The sequence below is a fragment of the Cuculus canorus genome, chromosome 6 (genome assembly GCF_017976375.1).
Source record: "Cuculus canorus isolate bCucCan1 chromosome 6, bCucCan1.pri, whole genome shotgun sequence".
In the NCBI taxonomy this organism is placed as follows: Eukaryota; Metazoa; Chordata; class Aves; order Cuculiformes; family Cuculidae; genus Cuculus; species Cuculus canorus.
In genome coordinates this window covers 21,511,017-21,534,143 of record NC_071406.1, presented here as the reverse complement: position 1 = coordinate 21,534,143, position 23,127 = coordinate 21,511,017, and the positions used below count along the sequence as shown (strand labels likewise).

At 37.1% G+C, this 23,127-nt stretch overlaps 1 protein-coding gene across 5 annotated transcripts in view; it reads left to right on the top strand.

Moving 5' to 3' along the window:
• Positions 1-23,127, top strand: part of LRP2 (LDL receptor related protein 2) — a 128,265-nt gene that overhangs the window by 61,697 nt on the left and 43,441 nt on the right. For all 5 annotated transcript variants that reach the window (XM_054070467.1, XM_054070468.1, XM_054070466.1 and 2 more), the window contains exons 28-43: positions 846-1,094; positions 2,230-2,441; positions 2,913-3,097; positions 4,034-4,262; positions 5,361-5,538; positions 6,430-6,558; positions 10,346-10,512; positions 12,930-13,073; positions 14,013-14,122; positions 15,197-15,374; positions 15,726-15,939; positions 16,414-16,653; positions 16,785-16,973; positions 18,107-19,027; positions 19,586-19,751; positions 20,561-20,719. In XM_054070467.1, coding sequence (XP_053926442.1) covers positions 846-1,094; positions 2,230-2,441; positions 2,913-3,097; positions 4,034-4,262; positions 5,361-5,538; positions 6,430-6,558; positions 10,346-10,512; positions 12,930-13,073; positions 14,013-14,122; positions 15,197-15,374; positions 15,726-15,939; positions 16,414-16,653; positions 16,785-16,973; positions 18,107-19,027; positions 19,586-19,751; positions 20,561-20,719 — 3,670 coding nt within the window. The remainder of the gene's footprint in view (positions 1-845; positions 1,095-2,229; positions 2,442-2,912; positions 3,098-4,033; positions 4,263-5,360; positions 5,539-6,429; positions 6,559-10,345; positions 10,513-12,929; positions 13,074-14,012; positions 14,123-15,196; positions 15,375-15,725; positions 15,940-16,413; positions 16,654-16,784; positions 16,974-18,106; positions 19,028-19,585; positions 19,752-20,560; positions 20,720-23,127) is intronic.

The following is a 23,127-nucleotide window of genomic DNA, read 5'->3' as shown; positions in this document are numbered from 1 at the left end:
CTTCAGAAAGAAATGGGGTATTCAGCATGCTGTGTTTAGTGTGGAAACATTTCTAGCAGAAATTGTAAGCATGCTGGAATTAAAGCTCAAATTACTAAGTGGAACTTGCTGACAGTGAAAGGAACCTACAATGATGACTGGTGAATTCATTAACGATGTTCAGTCTTGTGCTCTGAATTCAAACGTGACTTCCACTGACTTCAATACAGGTTTTTATATAGCAATATAGGAATGAGTTTTCTGTTCTTGTACGCTTTCACTACAGCATGGTATGCTTTAAGTTCACGTGGAAAGTGATTCAGTCTTTAATATTTTCTTCTAAATTTCTAACTTCAAAAATCATGGAAGAAATCTAAAAGCTCACGTGTAGCCTGAATTTGTATTTATGTTGATTATGAATTGATCTAAGCATAACCTTTTTCTTTCTTCCCTTCCTTCCTCCTTCTCTTTAATCAATGCACATTCTCAGATGAACCCCAGCCAGGTATGATTATAAATTATTTTAAATTATCGTTTATTAATACAATTTTAGGTTTAGAGTATTGCAATAAAAATTGTATATTTCTTTCTAGTTTTGAATTTTTAAAATAAATTCTTAGTCTTTTGTTTAGCATTCATTTAATGGAATTCAGCAATACACACTATATTGTTATCTGCATTTATGTGCATTGTGTGTATTATGTTTTGCATAAATGCCTCAGTCCAGTCCCGCATTACATAGCTGATGATTGTGCAGTCGTGTTTTAGCAGCAGCCTTAGGCTACTAATGTAATGCAAAGTATTAAATTTAGCATAAGAAGCTTTTGTTAACTCTTTGCTTATTTCCTTTCTGAACTCCATTTCAGATCAGGAGAGCTGCTCTGACAATAATGCCGGCTGCACTCATGAATGTATTCAAGGACCGTTTGGAGCTCAGTGTACTTGTCCTGTTGGATACCAGCTTGCAAATGACTCCAAGACCTGTGAAGATATTAATGAATGTGACCCTCCAGGCTTTTGTAGTCAGCATTGTTACAATGAGAGAGGGTCTTTTAGGTGTTATTGTGATGAAGGATACATTCTAGAAGCTAATGGGAAGACTTGTAAAGCAGCAGGTAAGGAATATTGATGTCAACCTATAGAATGACAAGAGTGCCTGGAAAACGCCTGTTTTCATAGTGGTATGTTTTAAAATTGCTGACAGACACTTAAAGTTGTTCATGGCAGATGGCCTTGAGTATTAGAACTGTCAGTTGAGGGCTTAATTGGAAACTATTATTTATATGAAATAAGAATTAACACTGTAATTTTTAACCCTGAAGTAGTCAAAACTAATATTCTGGAAGCAAGCAATGCTAGGCACCTGCAAGCCACAACTTAAAATCTGCTATTTATAGAGTTCAGTGCTCACAGTGTTTAAATCCCAGCCTTTCACAGGACTTACCTAGTGCCCATGCCATACTTTGCTCATTTCTGAAGAGCAAACACTGACACAGCCTCGCTGTCTGTTCCTCTGTCTCTCTTACATAGTGCAGTGACAGTACGGAGGAGCCATGTGCCCAGTGGAATTTGTCACCACAGGTTTTCTGGTTTAGGGATGTACTCAGGTTGGGGAAGACACTTGCAATGTACCTGCAAATAACTCCAGCCCTTACTAGTAGGGAGTGTCTCATTCTTTCCTGTCTTTACAGTTGTCACTTCTCAGTTGTTTTTCAGCAGCTTATCAGCTAACGGCAGCAGCCTATGGCTTTCTTGTAGTCTGTTTATTCTCCTTGCTGGTCCCCATGTAGTCTAAAGGAGGCGGAAAAAAACCAGCAGATGGGCTGAAAAGTAGGAAGAGCCAGACTGCGTAGACAACTGGTGGTACAAAGAGCTTCAGGATTTGAATCAGGACTGGGTGCTGAGAGTGGCTTATGGAGGAATGAGGGCAGGATATCAGCGGCAATTTGGACAATGGGGAAGAGGACCCAAGGTCCAGACATGAGACTGGAAGGGAGTCCAGAAGAAAGAGTAAATAATGGAGAAAAGTTGGAGGAAAGACAATCTAGATCAAAAAATCAGGTTGGACAGACTGGATATGATAAAATATCTTAGCCTGAGGATTGATTTGAATTTATCATTTCATATGTATATCTAGATACAATAGCTTTGATGCTAGAAAGCCATGTCAAATTACTCAGTGTTTCTTTTTCTTACAGAATTGCTATTAAATAGCTTATTGGTTTGTTTTAATTTCTTTCCCTTTGACAGAATCTGGAAATCTTCTTTTGCTAGTAGCAAGTCGTAACCAAATTGTTGTGGACAACATCACCTCCCAGTCGCACAGTATTTATTCTCTGGTTCGGGATGGGAGAAATATTGTGGCTATCGATTTTGATTCAATCACAGATCGTATCTTTTGGTCTGACACAACAGAGGATAAAATTTGGAGCGCTTACCAAAATGGGACTGACCGGAAAATAGTAAGTTTTGCTGAGTTATTCTTGTCTCTTTGTTCTGGAGAGAAAATGAAGATCTCCATGTAACAAAGGGGAACAGGGAAATCACAACATAGTAAGAAGAGACATAATGTAGTCAAAGTGAAAAAACTTTATAGATACAAAGCTAACATTTCACGTAGGTTTTTGAAAAAGAAAACAGGATGCTTTCAAGAAGTCCTTTTTTAACAACAGGCTGTAAGTTGATTTTTCTTTTAGTAGATGCTAACTTCTTATATAGACCCACTGGAGATAGTAGGAGTGTTTGGATGTATGTTTTGTCAGTGCTTTGAATATGTGCACTGTGACTTTATTCTGCTTAGGAGAACTAGAAAAAGTTGGAGATTTTGTCCCCCATTTTCCATATCTATAGAAATGGAAAGGGTAAAAATTTATAATAAACTAGTTTGTTCTCTTTTCTCTCTCCTTTTTTTTCTACTTTTTGTTATTAAACAGGTCTTTGACAGTGGTGTCACCGTGACCGAAAGTATAGCGGTAGATTGGGTAGGTCGCAATCTTTACTGGACAGACTTTGTTCTGGAAACAATTGAAGTCTCTAAAATGGATGGGAGCCACAGGACTGTGCTGATTAGTGAAAATGTAACAAACCCAAGGGGACTAGTGTTAGATCCCAGAATTGAGTAAGATTTCTTTATGTTTTGTTTTGAAAAGATGTGTATTTTATAATGTAAAAATATTCAAAATTGAAATATACCCAAATTGTATCGTAATTTTGAATGACAAGTGGAAGAGAAAACTTAATACAATTTTTTAAAATAGTATGTTTGCAGAGTTGATTTACTGTTTAAAGTCATATGGTAATTATTTGTAATATATCCTCTGTTTTACGGTAGCAAGATTTTTTTTTTTCCTGTAAAACACATTTTCCTGTATTTGCTTCCTAGTTAAGAATATTTGTTTAAAAGTCTGGTGCATCTTTATCAGTTGGTGGTGTGCTTCAAACTTACATGTAATATATTGTGGTGTGCCTATCTGGCAAAGAATGGATTCCTTCATAGCCCCAGGACTTGAATAATTATCTATACTGTATTAAATGTTATCACAAAATCATCTTCCCACATCAGACAGCAAGTTGCATAGGGTAAATGGAATGCTACCATTTAAACTGTTCATGTACAAACATTTACTGATTTTGGAGATCATCAGTGCTGTGAACTCTTATTTGCTGCCAGGCACGTGGGGCTCTTCAGTTATGGCGCTGTTAGCATTATCAATGCATTACTCTAAAAGTACAAACCCATATCAAATTATTACTTAGCTACTGGAGAATGAGGTTATAATCAACACTGAAAGACAGTGATAACAGTAGATTCTATGTGCTGCTGCTGTTGACAAATGAAAACAGCAGTAGAAGTATTAAAAGGATTTTTACAACAGGATTTATGATAATACCTTAAGCATATTGCTGAGATGAATAGTTTCAGTACCATTGTGTCATTGTGTAGGACTCCACTTAAAAGATGGTTTCTATTTTTTGGCTGATGAATCTTTATGTAGCATTTGTTAGTAGGCAGCTAGTTTTTTTCAGGTTAGTAACTGCAAATTACTTTTTACAGTGCTCATCTAATGTTCTGGACTGACTGGGGCCAAAATCCTCGAATTGAAAAAGCCAGCATGGATGGCAAAATGCGAACAGTGATTATTGACAATAAAATCTACTGGCCCAATGGACTCTCCATTGATTACCCAAATAAACTCCTCTATTTTGCTGATGCTTATCTTGATTATATTGATTTTTGTGATTACAATGGAAACAACAGACGACAAGTGGTTGCAAGTGATTTGGTAAGACATTAATAAGAAACCATTGTTTTCCCATGTCCTTGCTGGTAGTACTTAAAACCATATTTGCACCTTCATAGACTTGGATGCATTCTTCTTCAAAATACTTGGGTGAAGTAGATATGAAATATTTTAGCTGCTTGGTGCAGCTGGAAGAAAAAGAATAGCTTATCCTATTCACAGTCTCTCGAGATCTTCAACAGAACATAGAACTGAGTGTAGACTTAGTGCTTTAGGTTATTCTTGTTTGTTCTGTCTGCATGCATGAAATCTAAAGGTGGCATCTGACACTGCTGCTACTGGCTAGTGCATTTGCTGTAGGCAAATATAGTATAAAAAACCTGGAAGAACTTTGCCCGGTCACCTTCTGTGAGTGGTGATTGCTGCTGTTCTTGATGGCAGTGAAAGCTTTTGTACTGCGAGGACTTGCTATGTGCAAGGTACTTCATAAGGACCATTCCTTTTACAGGCTGTCTCCAGTTGTTGCACTGTTGCTTTACCAGCAGAATAGTTCAGATGTTCAGTTCATCTAGTTAAGCTGGTATACTTAAGCACGTGTATTTTTAGGAGTTGAACCTCTGGGCTTTTAATTGTGCCTAAAGAGACAGTTCTTGTGAAATAGGAGCCAGTGCAGTCTTTCTTGCCGCACTCCTAGTTTTCTGAAGTTTTGATCAGCCAGCTACTTGACCCTCTGGTAAATTAGAGGGAAGAAGAGGGAATCAGAGATGCAAGGTCTTGACAGGCCTGTAACTCTCACTAGACGTTTCCTCTTGTGCCCTTGAAAATCTACAACTGGTTCTTTATCTGCTGGTTCCACGTATTCTGCTCCACAGCTCGAGTACTTCATTAGTTCTTCATGCCGTATATCTCATGGGATCTATTTAGCATTTTCATTTTTAAAAATGTGTATTTCTCCCATAATTAATGTCTTGTTTTCAGGAAATAGATGATTTTTCATATTCTTTTGCTGAAAATATCTTTGGAGACACTGCTGTTTTTTACCTTAAATATGGAATTATGCTCAGCTCTGCTGTTGCTTCATTGCAAGCTTTACATATACAGATCTCCAGAACTAAATTGGTAAACATCCTTGCCTTTTAGATATTGCAGCATCCACATGCTTTAACTATCTTTGAAGATTTTGTGTACTGGAGTGACCGCTATACTAACCGAGTAATTCGGGCCAATAAATGGCATGGAGGAAACCAGACCGTTATGATTTACAACATTCACCAGCCTTTGGGGCTTGTGGCAGTCCATCCTGTAAAGCAACCTAATAGTAAGTTCCACAAAGCAACTGCGGTAATGTCATGCGTAGACACTCCTGGAATCACTTTTGTCAGCTAATGGGCTCGGTTAAAATAAACAAATAATTCATACAGTTGGCTTGCAGCTGAAGGTCATTTCAGCCTATCTAACCTACTGAACCAGCCTCTCCAACCTGATGTCTGGGGAAAGTCACCTAGGCAGCACGTAAGCATAATGACTACCCAGAAAGAATAGTAGGGAAGTTGTATGTGCCATTTTCTTGTGCTTTGTTTTGAATGTTTTTATGAGAAAATTGGAGCATTTTTGGACAGCATTTTGATTTTTAAAATTTGTCTTGGTGACACACCAGCCTCAGTTCCTTCTGTGTTAATAATGTCATGCTTTTAGAGAATATTACTGTCATTATCATTCTCTGAGAACACTTTTGCAATATTTTACTTAATGCAATAATAATAAATAAACTCCTTTATTGCATTTAAGTTTCTCTTTGAGAACATGTGCAAGCAAACTTTTTTCAGTTGAAAGACTGTAAATAATAAAATAATTCAGTAAATAATTTAAATACCCGATCTAGAAGAATTATAATGATCAAAAACTGAAAATCCTTCAGATATCCTGGTGCACTTAGGAAAATTTTGAGAAGGAGTTTCAGAGATTTTGTATGATGCAAAAAATTGAAAAGACCACTGTGATAATGGTACTAGTTTTACATGCAAAGTTATGTACTTTTACAAGCTTATTGCATTGCTCGTGGTTCTTGGAAATGACTTAATTTTTAATTTTAAGGAAATAATGAAACTGATTTAGTGCTGGGTTGATACTACCAGTAGCAATTACATTGAGTATTCTTTCCAGTCTCTCATATTGTTAGACTTGCAAATATTTTCTTTTTTCTTTTCAGGTATCAACTCTTGTGCATCGTCCCCCTGTAGCCACCTCTGCTTGCTTTCTTCATCTGGACCATTCTTTTTTTCCTGTGCTTGTCCTTCAGGATGGATGCTTTCTCCTGATAACAGTAACTGCATGAGAGGTAGGGCAAAAATAATGAGAGATGAAAAAAAATGACCTGTCACTGTCAAGTCCATCCCTCTGTCAGGCAAAAAGTATAGTTCATATCTGTGAGCTACTGCTAAGGAAATCAAAGTTTGGAACTGTTCCAGGCAGATTTCATTTAGGAAGCATGGAGTGTATTTGGCCTAAAGGCTTGGAGCCAGTTTCTGGAAAAAACTCAGTCAGAGATACAGATGTTTCATTTGGAGAAAACTGATTAACTCCACTCTCTTTTAAGAATGCTTTTCTGTTGAAATACGTCTGGAAGGAGCTTACTATCAGTTAAAAATGAAAATATACTCTGGCAGAATGTTGTTCTCATTATAAATATTTAGCCTAGAAACCTGTTTTTAAGAGTTTTAAGATAAGAATGTAGGAGTGCAGGACTTTCTTCATGACCCAAGTCTGTATCCTTCTTGTCTTTGACTACCAAGTCATATGTCCCCTTTCACCAGTCAAGCTGCAGTTTAAGACTGATTTGGTTTCTTACTCCTAGAAGTCACTGAACCTCACAATTTCCATTTCTGGAAACATTCTGATTTTCTGTTAAAATATAGTCCATCCGTAGATCATGCCCATTTCTTACACCATTTTTGTCCTTCATGGTAAACAGCATCAGTAGTTCTCCCTCATCTCTGGCATATGTTCTGTTGTACGTAGTTGAAGTGATTATCACTTTCTTTCTCAGCCTGTGTTTTGCTAAGAAGTGGGATACAATCTTGGTTTCTTCTAATCAGGAGAGATGCTGTCCCTGTTCCTCATCTCTCTCTTCAGGCTGTCTGAAATAGCGCATTTTGGAAATCAGATCAAAATGGAACAGTTTGCATTTTATTTTCTCTCCAGCGTTAAAAATCAGTATGCCAAATGCTGGAGACCTGGAAACACAGTCCAAAATTACAGATACTACAGGTGATACAGCTGTAACAGAGCTAATCTTTGCAAACAAAACTTCATATCAAAAAGTACCACTGAACTTTCTTTGAACAGTGTACAGATCCCCAATGATTTTAAAAGATCACTTATCCACTTGATTTAAAAAAAGTCACAAAAATCCAAATTACTAGCAGACAGTTTGTGAGTAGAAATTTGACCAGATTAATTTTGTCAGATGAAGTGTTTGTTATTAATTTTTCTATCATCTGTACATATATAAAGTGTGTTCTGGTACATCTGGTACATATGGAAGCTTCAAATCACTAAAATTTAAGTAGAAATTATCTTTGAGATGAGCTAACACTAGAAATTTCTGTCAGTCAAGAGATCCTTTTCTTTTAAAACTACCTAAATTTTAAAAGCCGTATCATGTTGTTTTCCTGCTCAGTACTTAATGTGTTATTTAAAGAGCTGTATTGCATTCATGTTTTTCTTCGCAACAATAAGAGAACTACGAGTTTATATAATATGAATTGAAGTATAAGTTTGTTTGATCTATTTTAAAAAGAGGGTTTTGTTTAGAAATGTGTACTGGTTTTAGCATGTGCAGGCTTATAGAGGGATCATGATGAAAGAAATGGAACGTAGCAGTGATGAAGTACACGCATGTGTAGAGGTGGACCCAGTTTTGCCACTGAATCAAACTATTGGCAGTTCTTATCTTTATCTCCCACATATTGCAAAGTTCTCTATGTCTACTTACATGTAGTTGTGGTGCTTTTATAAATTATATAATTGCTCTATATATGTCATGTAAGAGAGAAATAGAAATATCCTGTGAAGGACAATTCTTTAGGGCTATATGAACTTATTTTTTCTTTTTAAATGGAATTTATGCATTTAAAAGAGTGTGTAAAAACATCTACAGATTTTGGGATTTTTTAAAATGTTTTTGTTGATTGTCAGCACATCAGAAAAAGTGATACTGAGTCCTTTAATGGTAAAAGATTTTAATTATTGCTAATGATTGCAAAGGTATAGGTACTTGCCATTTCTCTTCTAATATTTACTGTCATCCTTATCCTTGCTGTCATTGTTTACTTTAACAAGCCAACACAAACTTGCAGCAGAAAGGTAAAACTGAGCTGCATGCATTTGTCTGCCCAGCGTATCTCTAGAACAATGTTATTGCTGGTCTCTGCCCACTTAGGGTACTAAATGCTGCTAAATTCGTGCTAATGGAAAGGCATTGATTCTAGGATTGTGCAGTTTATAGCTTTACATGAGATGAAGAATGCTAATAGTATAAGATTGCCTTTGTGCTTGTTCTACTTCAAACTGCATTTCAGGTTGATATTAAAGATGGTAACAGAGCAAGCTGGCTTGGAAAGAAAGCAAAGAATTTGTGTATATTAAAATATTGTATTTGCATATTTAATTAACAATACATGAATTTTATATGGATTATCATTTGGTGTGTAAATCTATATTAAGTTTAAGAATTGCAGAAGTTATATTAATGTCTAACTGTTGAAGCTACACAGATTTTAGACCTATTATAGCCCAGCAAAATTCTAGAGTACGAACACTCTAGCCTAGAGGATTCACATATCTGTATTTCAGCAGGATTCAATAGTTTTGTACCATGTACAATTAGAAAGGGAATAATGACTCCAGGGTCTTGTATGCATTGGAACAATTTCACATGAATTTATCTGTTCCTTGCAAGCATTTTATAGACGAGCACTGCCATGCCTCATGTTTTGGAAAAAAATATGGAAGAAGTCCAAGAATATCACAGCTGGAGCTATTTGTCTTCAGCTATTATTTGCCAAAATGTGATTTTTATGGTGAGACAAACGATACCTAAGCTTATGTCAAATTTGACAGATATTTCTAGCTGCCAGAGAGAAGTATGGAGAATACTTTTTGAGAGCTGCAACCATGCTGTGATTTTTGGTTTTTTTGTGCCAAAATTTTCAGTGCAAAATTTTTATGAAGTATTAAGTAGCGAGTGAAGAAAATAAATTAAAAAAAAAAATCAAGCGAAAAAAAGTCTTTTATCTATTATAGAAGAGGAGATGAGTTACCGCTGCCTTCTATGCAACAGCAGTCTTTCAAGTAGTAGTTTGTGCCTGTGGAGAGAAGAGACTGGAATTTGATACTTGAGAGCAAAAACACAAGGAAAAGGGGAATCAATTTTCAGAAGATTCCCTTCCCCTCATCCCTAGCAGATGAGAAATGAAATTGCTGACTCACACTCTACAGCTCTCTGATGCACTTTGTCAGATCGTGTGTCCAGATGCCCTTTTAAAATAAGATTTAAATGTAAGGGTACAACTTTACTTAAAAGTCAATGTATTACTAGGAAGTATGTCTAATCCCTTAGACATAAAACAAGAAAACAGAGTGCTGCAGTTATATTTAATAATAAAGATCAGCAATTGCTGCTGTGGCATTGTACCTTGTGAGTCCTGCTCAATAGGTATTACAGCCCTTCTCAGGCATGTCCTGGAAATCCCTCAGAGCTTTGTCCTGCTGGTTCCCATTCTCAGAGATTTGGAAAAGCTACTGAGAACAGCTGCGTGAATGTACTTCTTCCCTTGTCCAGCAATGAGTGAGATCCTACCTTATTTACTTCCTCCTTCTCAGAATTTGCTTGTATATTCTTTGTGAATGAAAGTGCTGAAATTTTAAATGTTACAGCAGTTATGATAACTGATAACCTCACTCCTAGTGAGGGAACAAACATAAGTAAATGGTTGCAAAACGTGACTGGTAGCATTCAACCAGTCTTAGCATCAGGGAACTTTTGGGTAGGAGAGGGGAAGCCTATCATAATGACATTTTCTTGATCAGAAATGACTCTAAATACATTTTATGTGTTTTCACAGTTGAACACCCTTTCCTTATTGCTGTAAGAGATAATATAATTTATGGAATTTCTCTGAACCCTGAGGAGAAGACGAATGATGCTATGGTCCCAATAGCAGGAGTTCAAAATGGTGTCGATGTTGACTTTGATGACTCCGAACAGATGATTTATTGGGTTGAAAATCCGGTAAGTTAGTATTTCTTTTAAAGATGTGCACTGAAATAAGACCTTTTATTTAAAATAATGCTTTTGACTGAAATGTATTAGCATTGCAGGTAAGAATTTTGTTAAATATAATTGAAAGAAATGAAAGGGGTTTTTTTGTTGTCCTTCCTCCCCCCGGATAAGATAAAAAAGACTTCATCTCTTCTGTAAATTCATTTTCATCTTTGTCAGCTGAAATACTTGATTAATGCTATTTCAGCTCAGCCAGAGACATGAGCAAAAAGTATCAGGAAGCATTGACAGAACCATACTCTCAGCTCCCCTTTGCTATAGTACACTCTTTATTTCCTCTCTCTTGAATTAGGGTTTAATTCTGCAAACACAAGGAGAACACTTCCCCATGGGAGCAGTAAATTTGACACAGTGGCACTAAAGATTAAAATGAAAATGCATGTATCTAGTCTGAGCACTTAATGAAGTAACATAGTAGATAAGTATCTTTTTCTTTAAATAGAAAAAAACGTTTGCAAAGTCATAGCAGTTTCCAGGTGGTACGTATGAGGCTTATAGATCTAAAAAATAGTTTGAACTAATATTTTAATAGTTGATTTAGTTATTTGACTAATAGTCAATTTTATTGCTTGTTCTGAACCAAGAAATGATATGTGATCCCTGAAGTTAACTTGACATAAAAAATTCCTAATTTTTGCATGATGGGTGCTTCAAAAAACACGTCTGTGGCAGTCTGGGAGATGGTAGGAACATGCGTTCACTCTTAGACATTTAAAAGCAGTTCTTTTTTCAAGAAAAACAATGCTTAGGTCCTGGAGAAGTAGTAATGGTAGGTAAGAAGATTTCTGTAGTTATGTTTTACAGAAAGGGTTTATTCAGTACCAAAAGTTATCCCGCTGTCCTACCTTTTTCTGTATGCCTAGGGATTCAAGGACAGGTTACTTTGCAAATAGCACTGCATTGTTAGGATTCTGCAAGCAGCACCCTATCAGTGTGTAAGAAATTCTACCTATTTAAGACAGCAGTGAGTTTGGCTTGGAGTTGTTCTTCACATATTTTTGCCATCTGATACGTTGATCCGTTTCTGAAGCACCGTTTTCAATTCTGTCTTGAGATACTGAGACAATATGCCGATACCATGGAAAGAAAGCGATTAAGAATATGCATGGATCAAATGATCGCTGGATGCTTTTCCTAAAGCTGATCCTACCTTGTTTCTGCTTTGAGATGGCAACTTACAACCTTTTCTCCGTTCTGTCTCTACCTGCCTGAACTGGACTAGTGTTAGCTGCACGGCTTCTGTCCTCAAGTTCAGGCTCCAATGACTGAGGTGTTGTATGTTCTGTCACTTCAAGTTGACAGTGCCTCTCTCTTTCCAGCAAAGTGTTAGAGCAGAGCAGACCTACTGCACACGGTGCCCCAGTGAAGAACTGGGGTGACAGGTCCCAGTGCTTCTTGTCTGGGAGTCTGCGACACAGAGCGAGATCTTCCCAGGACAGGCACAGCGTGTCTGCAGCAGTGGAGGAGGAAATAATTGGTTAGGAGAGAGAAACAGATTTCTACACTCACTCGCTGCTCCCCTAACCCTACTGGCCTCTTCTCCAAAGGGCTGAATAGCGTGTGATAGCTGCCGGTATTTCAATTCTGCATTAATACTAGTTGTGGACGATTCACATGTTAATACATAGGACTTCTGCAGAACTACTGTAAAACTGACATAACCTGGAGGAAGCTCAGGGAGGCAGCTCAGGTAACCGCTTCAGCCCTTTATCTGGCTTGTCTTCTCTGTTTAGTGCTTGTTTATGCCATGCTTTAGCATCAAATACCATAGAGTCTGCAAGCCATAAGTTATCATTTCAAGGGTTACCCTTGTGAAGAAACCTGCAAGGATAATCTTAGTCTTGATTCCAAGCTATTATTATTTTTATTTTTTATTATTTTTTGTTATTTTATTATTATATCTATATTCTTTTTAGTAAGCTATTGCAGCTTATTAAAAATTTGATTCTTAAGTATATATGCAAGGAGAGAACAGTATTTTTCTTTACCAGATTTCAGATATTTTCAAGATGGTTAACAGAGGTACCCTGCTAAAAGTTTTTTGATAATGAAATACAAATTACAGAAATGTGACTGTATATAGCTTAAATATATGCAGTTAAACTTCATAAAATGCACCTATTTTATTTCTGTTCATCAGACTTTGGTTAGTGAATGGAAATGTGTCTTCACACTGGATAATTATGATTCACAGTAGTATTTTTACCTTGTTTATGCATTTAGCGTATACAAATACATTTCTCTCTACTGGATTTTACTTTTGCTAAGAAAAGATTGTAATATAAACTAAGTGCTCATGTACTTGGAAGGGAACAGAGTTTTTTGCTCTTGAGATATTTTCACTTTTTCTATCTTTTTTTTCCAAGGGTGAAATTCACAGAGTGAGGTCAGATGGAACCAACAGGACAGTTTTTGCTCCAGCAGCTGTTATTGGTGCTCCTATTGGTCTGGCATTGGACTGGATATCTGCAAACCTGTATTACAGTAACCCGGGGACACAGTCAATTGAGGTAATTATTTAAGAGGGACAAATTGAAAGTAAAGTATACAGGTTGAAATCACTAAATTTCTATTCTAGTAAAAAAATTGTTTTATTTTAAAATGCTGAGAGCCTGTAGAAAAACACTTTGCAAATTTGAATAGGTAAACCTAAATTTGAGCATAGTCAAAAAGGTTGAAAGCATTATATTTTGGGAACTTTATTCGTGCATAGATCTCTATTTTTTTTTCTTTGTCTTTTTTTTTTTCCTGTTTTTCCCCCAACTTCAAGTCATTAGACTCTGGTGTTTGGCACACGACCTCTCTGACCATTAGAGTTACTATAATTATTACTATTCTCACTTTAAATTATCTCAATGGAGTGTGTCTGTTAGCAAAGGAATATTGCCATCAAATGCAGTAAGATCCACTCCCAAATGTTTTGATATCACATTAAGTAGCTTTCTAGAGACTAGCAGTCTGATAGTGTCTGAAAGATGAAATTACCAGTTAGTGTAGGGAAATAGAGGGTAAGCAATTTATAGTACAGTAATGTCTGTGAATAACCCCAGTCATTAATGTCTTTGTCCCAAAATGTAAATACTTACTGTTAAATTAAAAGACAGATAATTTAAACAAATAAAATTGAATACATTCTAAACCAGAATTTTATCACCCCATTCAGCCTATAATACTTTCAAGATATTATACAAGCTGAAAGATTAATTATTTTTATATCTAGGATGCTTACTTGTTAACATAGGCAGGTTCTAAGCTGCAAGCATCTCATTCAAGGGGTGCACAATAGAGAGGGGAGATGGTTGGTGTACAGAACAATGTGCTTTTTCTTCATAGTATTTGAGAGTCTTCTGCAATTTCAGCTCCCAGTGGGTTTAGGCTTCCTGCCTTTAATTTGAAAATCTGTCATAAGTTCTATCTTACATGCTTTGATGAGTTCAATGTTTATATAGGTCCTGAAGCTGCACGGTGATGTAAAGTACAGGAAAACACTGATTACCAATGATGGAACATCTCTGGGAGCTGGCACGCCGATTGGTGTGACAATTGATCCAGCAAGAGGGTAAATTTCCAAAATTGCTGTTGTCTTTGCACATGAGTATATTCTCATTTTTCTTAATTTTTAGAGTCTTCACTTCTCCTGGATTTGAAATTATTTTTTTTCGTATTTGTGCAGAATTTATTCATTTTAAATCCTAGGAGATAATTGCATAGCTTTGTAAATTGTTGCATAGATGTTTGTTCTCCTTAATTTACCATATGCTTGTACGGTAAAAAAGGGGTCTTAGATTTTTATGATTTTGGAAAAAATTTCTGGAAATTCAGAACCCAGAGTAGAGAGAAATCTAAGGATTTTCTTTATAATATCTGATGATGTCTGTCCTGAGGCCTATGTATAGTAGAAAGACATTACGTGGGAAGAATGTCACGTGTTAAATAGCATAGTGCTAAATACGATTTTGCTGCTTTCTCCCCAAAAGAGCTGTAATTTTTTCCCAGCAGAGTACTCAAAATTGCAATATGATTTTTTTTCTTATTGTTTCAAAATTACAGTACAGTAATAAATGAGACAGTTCTGCTGGCGACTTGGCAGGTTTTCAGATGAATTTACGCCTGACTTTTTGACCCGGAGTTGGGAGTTGGACTGCCATGTGCCCTAGACGTTCTTCAGCAGCTGAGGCCAGAGCGGTGCACATATTCCCTGGAGCTATATAATGGAATGTTGTTTCATATAGATTTTTTTGAACTTGTAGTTTTAATTCCAAATTGGAGCCAAGATCACTTTGAAAGCTAGCAGCCATCTGTGAAACAGAATTAATGTTCTCCTGCTTTCTTGTTATAGTCCTAATGCTCTCTTGGGTTTACCTGCTGCTGGTATTGTGGGTTGACACAAGGGAGGTTATAGATTTTTAAAAATTATTTAATATGCATTATTTTTAGTTGGGAAAAAAAGGCATTTTTCTCTTTTTGTAAATAAGAGCTCTTCTTCATTCTGGCCTGATCTCTGATCTGCATATGATGGATCATATGCTTTGGCTGACAAAGGAGGGGAATTTAAGCATATGCTCAAGTAACTGTGGTCCTTTGATCTCTATTATCAACTTAGCTAATAGATGTGATAATGTGTGTGTTACAGGAAGCTGTACTGGACAGACCAGGGAACTGACAGTGGAGTCCCAGCAAAGATTGCCAGTGCAAACATGGATGGATCGAGCATACAAACCCTCTTCACTGGCAACCTTGACCATGTAGAGTTCATTACCATTGACATTAAGGAACAAAAATTGTACTGGGCCGTCACAAGCACAGGAGTGGTAGGAGACATTTGTTTAATAAGTGTTTTCTTACCTGTTCATCTGTCTCTGTATCTGTGGTTCACACGAGTAAATCAGTTACTTTAGTTTGCGCATGTAACTGGGAGTTACATGACTGAGCAAAGTCTGAACAACTGCTATTATAATTACCATTAAAAAATATGTGGTGAAATTGAAGGATAAACGTGAAATCATTGTTGGCATCCTGCTGACCCTTTCCTTCCTACCTTGTATGTAGACATCTCATGCATGAAGTAAATTTAGTGGCATATGTTGCATTTTGATTTTGTATTGTAACATTGAACTTCTATTATAAGAAATGTGATATTAAGCTTTAAACTGATTTCTTAGATTGAGAAAGGCAATGTGGATGGTACAAGTCGTGTGACTCTGGTGGTTCATCTTTCTCAACCGTGGGGAATTGCTGTGTATGACACCTTTCTGTACTACACTGATCGAGATTATGAAGTTATTGAACGAGTTGACAAGTCCACTGGAGCAAACAAAGTAGTAATAAGAGATAATGTCCCAAGACTGAAGTGCCTTCGTGTGTTTTACAGAGACAGTAAGTATTTGCTAGAGAGGTGTTTCAGGATATTCAATTTGTGAAAACCTGAACTTTCCTCAGAGACAAAATACGTGCTCTTTCAAAGGAAATGGTTTGATTAGGCTTTCAGGAAAAGTGTCAGAAACATTTTACTTGGTTTTGGTATAGAGATGTTTCACTATCCAGTTTAGGCATCTATTAGCACATGTGGTTTTACAAAAATATTGACTAAATGTAATGCGATATTGACTAAACAACAAATGTGGTTACTTTGGCTTCAAATTTATATATCCGTTTTATCTGAGTCTTGGCCCTATTGATCTTAGATGACAAGAAACCAGCAAATGCATTGCTAACACTTAGGTGCCAAAATGTACAGTGATTAAGATCTTTGTTTTTGTCAGCTGATTCTTAATAATAAGCAAGTGTTAGAATTTGGTCTGTGATGACACAGTTCAGATTATTATGTCTTACCATGTGTGTGTTTTGCAGATTCTGCTGGTTCCTCAAATGGCTGCAGTAATAATATTGGAGTTTGCCAGCAGCTTTGCCTGCCTGTACCTGGTGGGTCGTTCTCCTGTGCCTGTGCTACCGGCTTTCAGCTAAATCCTGATAACAGAACCTGTTCCCCATACAGTTCATTTGTGATTGTTTCGATGCTTTCTGCAATTAAAGGGTTTAGTTTAGAGACATCAGATCACTCTGAAGCCATGGTGCCTCTGGCAGGAAGAGGTATGTGAATATTAGAGTAGGAAAAAATCTGATAATACCTAATATTTTGGCATTTCTTGCTGGCATAGCACATTTTAGATAAGTTAGTTTATATCATAGATAATTAATTATTACTTTTCAAAATATTTCAGGACGAAATGCACTTCATGTGGATGTTCACATGCCTTCTGGTTTCATTTACTGGTGTGATTTCAGTAGCACAATTTCTTCTCAGAATGCAATACGTAAAATCAAACCTGATGGTTCTTATTTTAGAAATGTTGTAACAAATGGAATAGGACGAAATGGGATCCGTGGCATTGCAATTGACTGGGTAGCAGGTAAGCACAGCTGAATTTAGGAGAAAGTTATTCTTTACAGATTGTAAAATTTTAAGACTACCATAAACAAATCCTAGTGGAACTATTTTGAATGGAAGTCCTATGATTTGAACTTGTGTGTCTATGGATTGATTTTAAAGCAACAGGAATAATGAATGGTTCTTCTGTTTATATATATATATATATATATCTATATATACACGTGTGAAAATAAAAATTTATCAGAGCAGATGTATAGAACATTTTCTCTCATGATGATTTCATATTTGTCTTAAGTCTGTCTTGGCTGCGTATTCGTAAGTAGCTGTTATGCAGTACACTGCTATGCTTTATTGACATAGTGAAAAACATGTACCAGAGAAGAGTGCTCAAAAGTTGTCTGATGACGTTGCTAAGAGTAAGAATGAACAACCTTTCACCTGCCCTCAGATTGCTGTGTACAAATCATATGAATTATAATGAAAAGTAAACAAAACAAAAGAAATATACTGTCTTTGAGCTTTAATTTTCCTACTTGCACTTCCTGTTTCTATTTAAACGTATTAGAGATTAATTGAAATATTAACTCTTCAGAAAGTGTTCATCAACTCTAAGTAGCTGAACATTGCCATTAATACGTTTATTTTATATGTACATGTACTATATATATGTTTGCAAAAGTTCTTTTGTTGATTAATAGGCTTGGTGGGATGAGTTTTAGAATAAATATCTGTTGTATACACTTAATTTAGTTACTGTATACAGTGCTGTGCCATAACATGTTTTTTGTAGTTGTGTATTGTGAAAAGTGAAGGAACAAGAGTAGGGAAGGGCAAGCTAAAGACTTAGGTTAAAAAAAAAAAAGCACACCTAAAGAACAACTGCAGTTAATGCACTTTTGAATGTATACCACTGATTTTCCTCATAGCAGTCAATGAGGATTTAGAAATTAAGTGACTGTTGTCAGTTTGTGTGTCTTCTTTCTAATTCCTCAAAGTGTAGGCAAGTACCTTATGCATACAGTTTCTAAGATGTTTATGGATATTAATTTTATGATTTAATATTTTATCCTCATGTTTCTCACATATTAATGCTATTTATTAACTTTCTGTTTTGTTTTTCTACTTTGGTTTCTTTTCCTTCTCTAAATACAGGAAATCTTTATTTTACGAATGCATTCCTGACAGAGACTTTTATAGAAGTTTTGCGTTTAAACACAACTTATCGCCGTGTTCTGCTTAAAACTACCATAGATATGCCAAGGCACATAGTAGTTGACCCCAAAAACAGATACCTGTTCTGGGCAGATTATGGGCAAAATCCGAAGATAGAACGTGCATTTCTTGACTGCACAAACAGAACAGTTCTTGTGTCTGAGGGCGTTGTCACACCTCGTGGGCTGGCCATAGATCACAGCAATGGCTACATTTACTGGGTGGACGATTCCTTAGATATGATTGCAAGAATTCAGCCTGATGGTGGTGATGTTGAGATTGTACGTTATGGCAGTCGATATCCAACTCCGTATGGTATCACCATCTTTGGAAATTCTATGATCTGGGTGGATCGGAACCTGAAAAAAGTCTTCCAAGCCAGCAAGGAGCCAGGCAATACTGATCAGCCAACAGTAATACGAGACAACATCAACTGGCTAAGGGATGTTACCATTTACAACACCCATTTCCAGTCACGTTCACCCCTTGATGTCAACAATAATCCTTGTTTGAACAACAATGGAGGTTGTTCTCATCTGTGTTTTGCCCTGCCTGACACGCCAACACCCAAATGTGGTTGTGCCTTTGGAACACTTGACAGTGATGGCAAGAGGTGTTCCATTTCAACTGATGATTTCCTGATTTTTGCTCTTGAGAATGCCCTCAGAAGTATCCACCTCGATCCTGAAAACCACAGTCCTCCCTTCCGCACAGTCAATGTCTTGAGAACTGCAGTGGCCCTGGATTTTGACAGCATAAACAACCGAATATATTTTACACAAAGTCATCCTTCAGGAACAGGAAGAATCAGTTATGTTAGTATTTACTCAGGAACTGGCTCTCCAACCATAGTTGCATCTGGTAAGTGCACTGCAATGTGATACAAAGTAATTCAATACTGAAAAAATGGACTGAAGCACCTAGTCCTAGCTTAGCAGGTATTGTTATGCTAATGGTCAAGGTAGACTGTTTGGTTAAGATATTTGAGGAAATGTTCCCTTCAACTCTTCTCATCAGTTTTTTCTTCTTATTTCATCTTGACCACAATGAAATAGAAATAGAAAACTGGTTAAATATTATTATATTTTTATAAAATTATGTGTAATAAATTGAAATGACATGTAGTAAATGAGTGTTATGGAGTGAGGGATGATTCCTTTTACTTGGAGAATAGTAACCTGAACTTAGGTCTATATAAGGAAAAGGTCTATGTAATGCTACAGGACTACCCGAGCCCTAAGTATTAGTTATTAGATAAGATCTTATTAGATATTTAAATGGACAACTTTGCATTGATGCCAAAAGACTATTCAATGACGTCTTCGGTATTGCCTCGTTACGATAGGCAAAGAGTATTGCAATATCTCAGGAAACTGTACTGAACTTGCACGTGTCTCTGTTTGGTTGCATGTGCCTAAGACCTGGGGACTCCAGATGGCATAGCCTTTGACTGGATCAACAACAGAGTTTACTACAGTGACTACCTCAATCAGACTATCACCTCAATGTCTGTGGATGGCTCTAACCGCACAGTGATTGCCCGCGTTCCACGGCCAAGAGCTGTTGTGTTAGATCCCTGCAGAGGGTATGTGTTGCACTTGTTGTATACTTGCAGGTGAAGCTATGTTTTAGACTTCCATGAAGATGACCGGATACTTCCTGTTCTGAGCCCTAAGTTCCAGCTGTGCATAACCATCCTAGATATAACTCTTCAGGTTTAAGTTTTCTAAGCTGATCTCGGCCTCAGGGATTTGAGTTTTCTTCTGAGAGTTTTAGAACATTTATGAATATGTAATGCATGCGACTCCACTTAGTGCAAGTGAGAGCCGCGTACTGGGGGTAAATGAGACTGATGTTCCTTTTGCTGCGTAAGGCAGAAAAACAGAGGATATTTTTTGAAACTGAGATTTCTTCGAGAATATCATATCATGATAATCAGATCAGGTGGTGCTGCCAAGCAATCTCTCTGTTTAAAGGCTTCTGTGATCTTCCCCTTTTTCTGTCCTATTTCCTGAATGCCTCGGGAGAATTCTTGTTTCACTATCAAAACATCCCCTGAGAGGCTGGGGGCATTACTGTTTTATACTGTGTTTCTAATGTCATTACTATTTATACTGTATTTCAAATGAAGAAAGTTGACAAACAGATTAATTGACTTTGCTGTATTTCTATAGGAGCTGGAAAAACATTTCTAAAGTTCACTCCAGTAGAGCTCTCCGATGCTGGAAATTTCCCTTGTATATGTGGGCCACAGTAGAGGAAGACATTCTTTTCCACTAGTTTTGCACTACACACTTCAGCGAGAGACACCAGTGTAGAAATACCCTGGAGCCGTTAAGAGCTTTGGGAGCTTTTTTTCCTGCAAATATAACCTTGCAATCATGTTATTGACAGGTATATGTACTGGACTGACTGGAGTTCAAATGCAAAGATAGAACGAGCTACACTTGGAGGGAACTTCAGAACACCTATTGTGAGCACCGATTTGGTATGGCCAAATGGGCTTACCCTGGACTATGAAGAAGAGCAGCTGTACTGGGCTGATGCAAATCTGTATGTATTGATAACACACTTGTTAGTATACATTTGGTTATTTTTCAGTAGGTCTATTATTTATTTTTCCTAATTTTTAAAACTGTTTTTCAGGGTTTTAATTCAATTGGATACTTTGTATTATAGAATGTTAAGAGTTACTTAATAGTAATGCATTGTCAAGACTGATATTGATGTGGAACTGCTGTGCCAGAAGAAGTTTTGTTATGCCACAGTGTACATTTAGTCCATTGTTCTGTGGCATTTGTACCCACTGGCAGCTTGTTCATCTTACTTTCATTTCACAACTTTTATAAGCATCTTCAGTAAGAAATACGATCCCAGTGCAAGTTTTTGATTATTCTTTGCTCCTGGCTAATGGCTGTCACCTATGGAGTTTGGCATGATGTTCTTGCTATTGCTTAGCAGACAGAACTCTACCCTTTAATTTATGTCACCAGAAGCATAGGAAGGTTTTTAAAAATAATTTAGTTTGTATCCATTCAAATTCGCCCACGATCTCAGAGAACTCACTGAAGCAATCAGACCTTTTCCTTCTGGTTCCTTCAGCGTAGCAGCTCTTTTGCAGGCTGTGACGAAGGCTGCAAAAAGGAAACTTTTTGCAGGCTCCTTTGCTATGACGGAAAAGTGATGTCTGTATTGTAGTAACTCTTATGGTCTGGTCTGTACCTATATGGCATCTTCTGGGAGGAAAGCGTTCTTTGGATTCATATTGGGCAGGAGGGCAGGGCGTCTGTAGTGGAACCCTCTATTCTAAGGGGAATGCAAGATGTCAGATAAGACATCCTCTTTTCTTTCCAGACTCTAGTTAGTGGAGGTAGGGGAGCATATGCTTAAACAATGTGAAGACTAAAAGGCTCCATGTGGCATAGAAGAGGGAAATTACCTGAGCCTATGTTGCAGGAGAGTCGCATTTGAGCTTCTTTTCTGTTGTAGAAGCGCAATTTCATATAAAAGTGCCTTCCTGCACTTTTTCCACAACTGTTTATTTACATTAAGGCCTTTGCCTTATAAAATGTCTGCCTATTATTACTACTGTAATAATTACTAAGATTCTAATTTTTCTTCTCCTGCTTATATGAAATGCAGCTTTCTCCTTCCTACCATTGATAACAAAGGAGATGAGCTGTTCAGCTTATTGAGAAACTTCTTATCAGCTCATCTTCTCTCATTAGCTTTTCCATTCTTATTCAGCCAATACTGGCAGTCTAGTAAGCGCCTTAAACACATATAATTATTGGTAATAATTACATTTTTGTCTCTAGCACAGATGTAAACATACAGTTGCTTTGAGGTTAGATAAAACAAGTTCAAGTTATTTTCTTGCTGCTAATGCTAAGTTGTGGAGCATTTCTATGTTCCTGTGAGAACTTCTTTGCTTGCTTGAGACACAGGCTGGCGGTTCTGCTTGGGGAATCCAAACCCAACATTTAACCCTTCTGACTTCACAGGCAAGAGTTACTGGCCATGCAGTGATGGAAAGAGAAAGAAGTGACTAGCAGGAAAAGCATCACTAAGTATGATGTCTTCGGTCCCATAGCTTCCTTATCTCTACCCTCCATAGAGCCGTTCTGTGATTCTTATTAGGTCTTTTTCAGAAGCTTGTATGTGAAAGGTGCCACAGCCTTCTAGAGAATTGTTCTATTCCATTGATATTCCATAAACACCACTCCACTTCTTAGGCATTATGTTTTTATGCATAGGCATACACGCTGCCTTACCTCTACCTGCTCTTCAGAGGCGAGTATTAAGAGCAGTGCCATTGGATGATGCCATACTTGATCTTTCTGTCAGTAAGCAGTTGGCAGCTTTGCCATATGTGACTGAACTGCAAGTTGCTGGGAGCTGAAGGCAAGGAAAAGCCTTTATTTGTGCTCATTCTTGTTCTACTGTCTTCAGCTTGATGACTACCATACCTCATTTTCAGCATTTAATTACATCCTGATGTTTTTCTCTCAAGCTCTTTTTCTTCCTTTGAATTACCCCATCTATTACTTAGGGTTACCTTCTCTGGTTACCCTCATTGCAAATAACTTTTGAACATCCACCATTTTCTCTTCTCTCATGCTTTATTCTTGCACAGTCTGCCTGTCTCAGACTGTGTGGTAAAGGAAACATCTAACATTTACCATCATTTTTTTAAACAATGTTAAGAAATAATGTCCTTGCATGAATAGTGCCTGTTCAGTCTCCAGTTCTACTCTGCATCAGCATGTCTTATCTTGCTTCTCCACTGACCTTTGTTGAAGTGGTTGCTAAAGTTGGGAATGACTAAAGGGGAGAGGCAGAGACAAGGTCATTGTAGGTCAGTACCGCTGTCTCTGTGAGTAACGAATGGCTCACATAGAGCAGGACAGGTCTATCTCAGAACTTGGAGTTTAACTCTGATTTTCTGAGACTCCTTGAAG